General features: G+C 31.9%; 1 protein-coding gene across 1 annotated transcript; it reads right to left on the minus strand.

The window, feature by feature from the left end:
• Positions 1 to 2,805: 2,805 nt before the first annotated feature.
• On the minus strand, positions 2,806 to 9,883 carry LOC133329648 (uncharacterized). Its single transcript, XM_061538125.1, has 2 exons — positions 8,726 to 9,883; positions 2,806 to 3,087 (listed from the first exon to the last, which is right to left on the minus strand). The coding sequence occupies exons 1-2, from the start codon at positions 9,881 to 9,883 to the stop codon at positions 2,806 to 2,808; spliced, it is 1,440 nt and encodes a 479-aa protein (XP_061394109.1).
• Between the last annotated feature and the right edge of the window lie 580 nt (positions 9,884 to 10,463).

Raw genomic sequence — 10,463 nt, forward strand, 5'->3', positions numbered from 1 at the left:
TTTGGTTAATACGTTGACTTTACAGTATTCGTATAATTTCAGTTACTTCTTGCTGCTCTCCTCCTGAAGGAACATGTTGATTTATTTGATGTGGTGTATATTGCTGCAAATATCCTTTATACTGCTGAGGTGTATGTTGTTGTACATCATTTAGTTGTTGAGATGTATGTTGTTGCTGTTCCACATTATTTTGTTGCATGTATACTTGATGTTGCTGAGCTGTATGTTGTTGTTGATACCATGACGATGGATGTGGATACTCCATAGCAGGTTGCCATATCCACATTATTTTGTTGCATGTATACTTGATGTTGCTGAGCTGTATGTTGTTGTTGATACCATGACGATGGATGTGGATACTCCATAGCAGGTTGCCATATCCCTTGTGGTGGATGTAATTGTTGTTGCTGCTCATATTGCTGAGGTGTATGTTGTTGCCGTTGTTGCACATTATTTTGTTGCATGTATCCTTGATGTTGTTCTTGTTGTTGGTATCATAATGATGAATGCGGATAATCCGTAACAGGTTGCCAGATCCCTTGTTGTTGAGGTAATTGTTGTTGTCGCTCATATTCTCTTTCCTGTTGTCCTTGTAAATACTCCGGGTGATTTACATTATAGTGCATTTTTAATGCTTGAGAATGTAAAAACATTCTACTACAAATTTGGCAAATTTTATGAATTTTCATATGCCGTGTTAGGGCTGAACTAAAATTAAATTCTTTTGAGCAGAAATTGCATACGAATTTTGCCATTTTGAGTTATAAATTTTACGCAAACAAATCACAATAAAAAGCTTTTCACAATATTAAGTTTTTCACAATAGTAATTTTTTCACAATAATAAATTTTTCACGATATTGCGAGATATTGATACCGCAAGATATTGATGCTGTAAGATATTGATATCGCAAGATATTGATACCGTAAGATAATGATACCGCAAGATATTGATGCTGTAAGATATTGATATCGCAAGATATTGATACCGTAAGATATACCGCAAGATATTGATGCTGTAAGATATTGATATCGCAGGATATTGATACCGTAAGATATTGATACCGCGAAGGTTGCTTTCTCAAGAAGAAGAAGTAATGTACTAACTAAATGTGGGTAACTATGTAAAATTTAAACCATGGAAACAATTGATTTAGAGATACACCAAATATTAGAAAAAAAAATAATAATATGACAGATAATCAATGGTGGGACAGACATATGGTCTTGGTAGAATCTATAGACCGATGGGCGCCTCTCCAATCATAGCAACAAACACTTGCTGATAAGAGACTTAAGATTCAAATTGGCTTAATGGACAGACATTGCATCTTGTAAATTCTAACAAATTCTTTCTGATAAGACACCCATGATCGGACTGAGTCTTGTTCCAATAGACAATCATATGAGACACTGCTTCATGTATTTCACAATATTGTGCAACCAAGAAAAAACAAGTGGGTAGAGAAGGGGGATAAATGTAGGCAAGAGCGGTGGCCGCACTGCGACACTGCATCACGAAAACAAGTGAATAGGGAAGGAGGGGGGACACATATAAGCTTACCGAAAAATACGGAAGAAAGGGGGGAAGAACAAATATGGGACACAAGCGGTATTGATTCAGGGTCATCAAGGTCATACGAATGGACCACATTGGACAAGACAAAAAAGAAAACAAGTGGATAGGGAAAGGGGGAAACACACATAAGCTTACGGGAAATATACGGAACAAAGGGGGGAAAGAACAAATATGGGACACACGCGCTATTGATTTCGGGGACCAGTAAACTTTCAAGGTCATCAAGGTCATACAAATGGACCACATTGGGCAAAGACGAAAGAAAATATTGAACAGACGGACGGCAATTACGTCATTTGCGTAAAGCAATTAGAATAAATCAATTATAAATGCACCACATTAGGGAAAGACGAAAGAAAATATTGAACAGACGGACGGCATAAAACAATAAGAGGGAAAGAGAGAGAACACAATATGATCACACAACACACCAAGAGGAAAAGAGAAGGATGAGTCATCAATACAGACCTATTACGTCATTTGTATAAAGCAATTAACATAAATCAATTTGCGTAGGGCAATTAGCATAAAGCAATTTGGGGCAGAACATATGTCTTACTACTACTAAGTTCTCTTATATTAAAAGGTGGACGAAACCAAAAATGGTTTGGAACTATAGAAACTCCACCCATGTATGCTAGCTCCTTCATAAATATATGTTTGTGGTTCCCATGACAAAATTGGAAATCCAGTAATCCAATATCCGATCTGTCAAGTTCATCCATCTTCGTGGAGATGTTAAATGGACTGAAGAATTCCATATCCTAAATTACGTTTTTTTTCAATAAAAAATTTTAGGTAGCTGTATTATTAGTTTTTTGAATTGTCATCTACAAAAATGTCATATTCCTTTTTATAAGGTTTCAAATAGAGACCTTTACCCATCGCAATGGCTTCTATGGTTTTATTGTGTCTAGTTTGCTCATCCAATGATTGTTTTGCTTTTTTAGCATTCATTACTGCATTAGCAATTGCTGAACTACCCGATGCTAACGTTCCCAATGCTCCTAACCCAGTCAGAATCGGTATAAGTGGGAGAAATCCTCCGGTTTTGGGAACCCTTATTACTCGGGGTATAACCACCTTAGACTTCTTTCCTCGGAACGTCTTTTGAATTTCTTTCTTTGCCATATGTATAGCAGCATCAATATCTGTTGGTTAAGCAGCTTTAAGAGTTGATGTAGCATTTTTAACAGCATTTTTAAAAATTTGCTGCCCTGATATATGTTATGAATTATTATTATTATTCAAACCCATTCCAAACTTAGTTTTAGCTTTCATTGCGTTCGTTACAAAATATGCGTTCAGTTTTTCTCCAATACTACTATCTTTAGCTTTCACACGTTCCCACGCTCTTTCAGTCAGTTCACGATCTGCAATATGTCGTTGTTCAATGTCTTCTGTTTTTGCATTGGCAATATCGTGTACTTTACACGCAGCATCCAATGGATTAATACCTTTATCACCCTTCTTCAAGCGGGATTTAAGTTTTGTACCAGGTCCACAAAACTGATAACCAGGGAGATGAAGTTCCACCGGTAAAGAATTTATTAACTTATTTACAAGTCCTCTTCCTTTAACAGACTTCTTTCTAATAAAATTATTGTTGTTATAAACAATAATTTTATACCTTTTATCTCTTACACTATGACAAAAATAAAGGCAAATAAATAAATAGTTAATGGTTAGAAAATATGAGTTAGTTGTGAAATGCGATTAGTTGGACAACAAATTAAAATTTCAGTGCAAAATGTGGATTTTATACAAAAGAAAACCCCCAGACACAGTGCTTTGTTGGCTAATACAATCCGAGCCTTAATAGTGGGTCCGTCAAATTGTGGAAAGACCAATGTTATGCTTAGTCTAATAGAAACCCCCAATGGTTTAAAATTCCAAAACGTTTATATATATTCAAAATCATTACATCAACCCAAATATGATTATCTCAAGAAACTCATTTCGTCCATAAAAGGCATGGGATTGTATACATTTAGTAATAATGAAGATGTTGTACAACCAGAAGTCATAAAACCAAATTCGATTATGATATTCGATGATGTAGCTTGTGATAAACAAAATAATATTAAAATTTACTTCAGTATGGGCCGTCACAAGAATGTTGATTCATTTTACCTCTGTCAAACATATACACGAATTCCAAAACATTTGCTACGAGGTAATTAAATATGATTATTTTATTCAAGCAAGATGATTTGAATTAAAGACACATATACAATGATCATGTTGGAAGTGATATGAGTTTTGAAACATTCAAAGACATATGTCTCGAATGCTGGAAAGTCAAATATGGATTTCTAACTATTAGCAAAGATGATGAAATTGACTCTGGAAGATATAGAAAAGGCTTTCATATATTTATACAGCCTTAATACTAGTAATATTATTTAAAATATCTCTGTTGTAATTACCTCTCTTAGTATAATATTAACCATGGGAGAAATGTTGAAACGACTTGTTCAGTCCCGAAATGTCTTAAAGAGAAAGTTTCAGAGCATAAAAAGGGTAGAGCAAGTTAAATCGAATGAGCTGCAAAATACATTTAAACCAGTAACAGAGCCAATACACAAACTTTTACAGTTGAAAGAAAATACACCCAAATTAATGTTTCCTCAAAACGAAAATATAGATCCATATAATAATTCTATTATTGCGAGTACGCCCAATAAAAAATGATGCACACAAAAAAATTTCTTAGAGATTCTAATAGCTACAATGAGTCAAAAGATGATACATTTTATTCCGACGTGAATGATGAGGGTACCGTTGATGTTTCTCTATTGAATAAAACTAAAAAATTGGATACAGTATATGGACCACATAAAGATGTAGATGGTAAATGGAAATTTGGAGATAAAACATTAAAAGCCAATGATGAAAAAATTATTATAGGGAATAAAAATTGGGCATATACGCCTGGATTGTTCGAACTTCTATTTTATCAAAAACCTGCAAACTACGACTTATCAGAACTATAAATATACAAAAAAAAATTTGCCGGATTCCAATGCCCATAAAATAAACTACAATGGCAGTGAACGAATTAAATCCAACAGAGGTTATAAATATAAACGAATTATTAAAAGGTTAATGGAGGATACTCACAGCGTTAATGGCTTAATGAACGTTAATCTTTGTAAACCAAACTACATATACTGGGATGATCCAAATGAAATGGTAGAACGGTTAAAGCTTTTGTTAGCATCGCAACAAGCAGGAAACAATAATCATAGTAACAAAATTGTATCTATTATTGAGGAACTGAGAGAAGGACATATAATATATTAGGAAACTACTACTACATGAAAAGACTTAATCGATGACAGTTGATAAGTTTGGACACCACTATAATTCAAAGTACAGCTCGGTTACACTAAAGGGAAATGTTTCGAGAATATTGGGAATCAATGTTGATGAAGATAACAATCTGGACATACAAAATAAAAACTTAAGAACTTGGCTCCCTCAGCGGAAGGAACAGATGCGGTCAACTAAGCATACGTACATTCGCAAAACAAAAACCTTCAAGAAATATTAATGAAAAATGTATTTCAAGAATGTGATAATATAAGAGAAGAAATAGCGCAATTGAAACAATCGCTGAGCGAAGTTTATAAAGTTTTATCCCAGCATCCATTCAACTCACCAGCTTTTGTATATCACACTGAATAGGAAAATGGAAACTCAAGCAAGAAAAAAATTTAAACGTCGAAGGGTGATTATGAAAGGGATTGGTGATTTATGGGAAGCTGATATAGTTGAAATGGGGAATTATTCCAAAGTAAATAGGGGTTACCGATTTATGCTTACAGTTATTGATACGTTTTTTAAATATGCCTGGGATGAAGAACTTAAATCTAAAAATGCTGTAGATGTTTGTACAGCTTTCGAAAAAATTTTAAAAACTGGAAGAATTCCCAAAAATTTACAAACTGATGACGGAAAAGAATTTTGCAACATAATATTTAGTAAAGTAATGCAGAAAAATAGAATAAATCATTGCTCTACATACAGTGTATTGAAATCATCATTTGTTGAACGTTTCAATAGAACGTTAAAGGGGATGATGTGGAAGGAGTTTAGTTATAAAGGAAATTATAAATGGAACAATGTTTATAAAAATTTAATAAATAAATACAATAAAACCCTACATGGGACAATACAAATGTCTCCTATACAAGTAAATTCTTCAAATGAGAAAGCATTGCTCTCCTCTGTGTATAATAATATAAAAATATTTAAGGAACCTAACCTTCATGTGGGTGATTATGTACGCATCAGTAAATATAAACATCAGTTTGATAAGGGGTATACTCCAAACTGGGCAACTGAAATATTTAAAATTAGAACTATAAGAATAACAAACCCTGTAACATATTATCTAGAAGATTTTGAAGGGAATCCAATAAAGGGATGTTTCTATAGGGAAGAACTTTTGCCTACAAAAATTCAAAAATATACTTAGTAGAGAAAATTTTAAAATCTAAGGGCAATAAAATTTTCGTTAAATGGCTGGGATTCACAAATCAACATAATTCATGGATTTATAAGAATGATGTATTGTAATATATATATATATATATATATATATACTGGTAAGGATGCAGTAGAAAAAATTTTTAAAATGTTGGATAATAAGTGTAGGGATATTCATAAAAAATATTTAAGTAACAATAAGCCAATGACACCTTTAACGCCATCTCAAAATGTAGACTTTACCACTGCAGTAGATTGTCTTATTTGTGATGAGGATTTGGATAGTGATAGGGTTCGTGATCATTGTCACATAACTGGTCAGCATAGGGGAGCTGCACACAACGAGTGCAATATAAACTATACTATTCTAACATTTATACCCATTTTATTCACAATTTTTCTGGATACGATTGCCATATTTTTATAAAAGAACTAATTAAATATGTCCCTTGTAAGAAAACTAATATAATTCCACAAAATAAAGAATTATATATTTCATTATCACATATTGTTGATATGGATAATGGTATGGAATTTGAATATAGGTTTTTAGATTCCTTCAAATTTATGGCGGCAAGTTTGGAAACGTTAGCCAATAATTTGGAAGATGTAGATCTGAAATCAGTTATAATAATTCCAGTTGTACTTTTGGTGATTATGAACATGCAAAACGTGTGTGGGAGACGTTTAACTGTCAATCATTAAAAGACTATATGGAGTTATATTTGAAGACATGCACTTTATATAAACAGATGTACTTTTGGTGATTATGAAATTCCTGCAAAAGTGTGTAAACGTTTGATCTGTCATTAAAAGACTATATGGAGTTATATTTGAAACAGATGTTGCAATGTTACGTTTTACGAAAATAACACTTGATCTTCTAAGAGATTTGAACATGTTCAATGTTATTAAAAAAGGTATCAGGGGTGGTCTAGTTCAATGTACCAAAAGATTTGCAAAAGCAAATAACAAGTACATGAAAGACTACAATCCAAATTTGCCATCACATTATTTATTATATTTGGATGCCAATAATTTGTATGGTTGGGGAATGAAGCAGTATCTTCCAGAAGGAGATTTTAAATGGTTGCAACCTGAGGAGGCGATAACAGATGTTGAGGAAATTCTTAAATTCATTCATAATTCTACCATTGGATACATATATGTAGTAGACCTTGAGTATCCGGAAGAATTGCATGATCTACACAATGATTTACCCTTTTGTGCAGAAAATAAAAAGGTTGGGGATTCAAAATATGAGAAGCTTATTGCTGATTTTAGTCCAAAGAAAAACTATGCAATACATTATATGAATTTAAAACAATGTTTAGAAAATGGGCTAAAATTAACAAAAGTTCATTTTGTAATTTCGTTTCGTCAATCTCCATGGTTAGCACCATATATAGATAAAAATACAGCCGAACGACAAAAGGCATCTAATTCATTTCTTAAAGACTTATATAAACTATATAACAATTCTGTTTTTGGGAAAACAATGGAAAACGTGGATAAAAGGAAGAACATTAAACTAGTCAATCATTGGGAATATAAAGATAGACGTAGAATTGGTGCTCAAAAATTGATATCAAAACCAAACTTTCATAGTGCATCACAATTTGATGATGAATTATGGGCAATCCAAATGAACAAAACAAACGTGACATACAATAAACCTATTTATTTAGGTTTTTGTATTTTAGAACTTGCTAAATATAGAATGTATGATTTCTTTTATGGATATATTAAAAAAAAATTTGGCAATCGTGCAACTCTTTGTTATACAGACACGGACTCATTTATTTTAGATATTGAAACGGATGATGTATACGAAGACATAAAATCTGACATTGACTTGCAGTTTGATACATCCGATTATCCAGATGACAATATATATAAAATCCCCAGAAAAAATAAGAAAATAATTGGTATGATGAAGGATGAGAACTGTGGAAGAATTATGACCACGTTTGTTGGATTAGGACCTAAAATGTATTCCTTCCAGGTTGAAGATGGCGAAGAAGTAAAGAAAGCAAAGGGCGTTAAAAAGTGTGTAATTGCAAAATATACAATAAATGATTATAAAGAATGTTTACTAAATGAAAAAATAACTACAGATGTCATGATTAATTTTAGGTCTAAGATGCACCAAATTGTATACAAATAAAATGCTTAAGATAGTTTTAAATTGTAAAGATACAAAAAGAAAAATCAAAGACGATAAAGTAAATACTTATGCATGGGGGCATAGAAATATTGAAAATGAATATGTAAGTAACATTAACCTTGACTTTTCAAGACCATTGGATATAGATTTATCTAGTAGTGATATAAATGATGATGAGCTAGATAGGTATTTAAATATCGACGAAGATTATTTAAATAGTTTAAACTTTGATTTTTCCATTCCAATGGAAACAGATTTAGATATTCCATGTAATATTGACATTGATGAATTGAATGTATATTTATAAGTTCCCATTGTAAATAACAATATATAAAAATATATGTATCTATATACATATATATATATATATATATATATAAATAATAAACAAAGTGTAAATTATTTCATTGTAAAGAAATGTGTTTTATTTCATTTAAATAAATTTAATGTTTAATATAATATGTAAGTATAAATATCTTATACTACTTTTCGAACAATTCCAGTCAAAGGTATGTATTCCACCAGACGATCATGGATAATCAGACAATATGCTAAAGTATTTGGGGGAATTGGTGTACTGGTTTCAAATTGGATCTTCAAATCAATTGGTCCATTCTTCACGACTTCGTTTTGATTACTTATATCAATGACAGCAATTGGATTGTCTTTAAAGCCTTTGTAGGAAAGAAGTGGATGTGGTTCTCTCATATAGTATGTTTCTTGAAACTTGGTATACATATCGTAAAGTACTGCATAGCGATTTTCTCCATACTTTAGATTTAAATCATCATAGGGATACGTTTCTGAATTCAAATGTACTTTGATGTTTTGAAGATCACAATGCATCAATTTGTGATCTTTTTCAAATACAAATGCCACATATCGTGGTCTTTCATGATTTGCCGATAATTTAACATTCCAGCTGTGTTGTCTTCCACCAACAAATGTTGGATTAAAGTAGCAGTCCCAGCTACGAAATGCTATTGGTAATGTTTTTCCATCCTTTATTGTTTTCAAGAAACTAATTTTTCTATAGTCAGACAAATTTATGTGTTGCACTTTCCACACAATGTTTGTAATAGTAAGACGAATATCTTCTTTTGAGTCTGTAGAATAGCATACATTTGTATCATTGGCACTCCGCAAAAGAATCAAATCATGTTTGCTATTACAAATTACTTTTTTGAAGTCTTCAGCAAATCCAAGCAAACGGTTCAGTGGCATGCAAAAGTTGAAGGAATTGGTTGACACATCATCAACACCCCATCCAGCATTACTCATAACTTTACTTTCAGATTCACTTAGAGAAATCCAATTTTTAACTTTCGTAGTTACACCTAGATAACGTGTACGATCGATTTCAATTCCATTCAATTCATATCGAATTTCATCAAACATATATCCCACACAATTATTCCTTAGTCTAGCATTTGAAGAATTTTCACCATTTGCTTTTCTTAAATAGCCTTCAATATATAAATAGCTTTCGGATGGCAGAACGTATAGGTCTTGATTTTGTATACTTATACGAATTTCATCATTATTTTTAAACGATTGAATATAGGGAACATAGCTATGATAATCTCTCTTTACAATATTCTCATCTGAGAATGGACGCTCATTAATATTGAGAATTTCAGACATTTGGCTTAACTTTTAATTTAAGTAGTTTTAAAAATTCTTTATTTTTTTAGTTATGGGAGGTCTTGTCGGTTTAACAACTTGTTGTGGAATGTTTTTTGATATTTGTTTATATTTATATTTATTATAAATAATCATGTTTGTCTTGATCTTATATGAATTCGAAGTGTGATTTCCTCCCCTCGAAAATTTACTAAGCGACCTTCTTGATCTAATATCTGTACTTCAAGACGACTTATTTCTTTGACGTTTACAGGCAAATAAATGAGATTAAATGGTCTCTCAGCTAATTTATAGCCCGGAGGAACATCTAAAGCAAATTCATGTAAGATATGAGCAGGTGAATTATTCATAAACGATCCAGTTACAATGTTGCAGTGTATTTGTAAAACATTGACCTTTAAAATATTTACTGGAAGGTTGGAAACATGTTTTTGTCTGGGCTCCAAAATTTTTTCAGTGAATCCAAAGAGTTTTGCAATAGATTTATCCTTATTAAAGAATATTGGGTCATGAGATGATTCAATTTCTATTTGTAATGTGTTATTGTTGGCTTTAATGTTAATATTTCTATTTATGTACA

The sequence above is a fragment of the Musca vetustissima genome, unplaced genomic scaffold (assembly GCF_032173495.1).
Source record: "Musca vetustissima isolate MV318-11 ecotype Yass unplaced genomic scaffold, APGP_CSIRO_Mvet_v1 utg64300, whole genome shotgun sequence".
Taxonomy (NCBI): Eukaryota; Metazoa; Arthropoda; class Insecta; order Diptera; family Muscidae; genus Musca; species Musca vetustissima.

What these genes read in the sequence shown, in the direction of transcription:
- LOC133329648 (XM_061538125.1), bottom strand. Translation starts at nt 9,883, where the DNA reads ATGTCTGAAATTCTCAATATTAATGAGCGTCCATTCTCAGATGAGAAT. An exon ending in TGACTGGAATTGTTCGAAAA is followed by an intron (nt 3,088 to 8,725) that starts GTAGTATAAGAT and finishes CCTGGTTATCAG; the next exon opens with TTTTGTGGACCTGGTACAAA.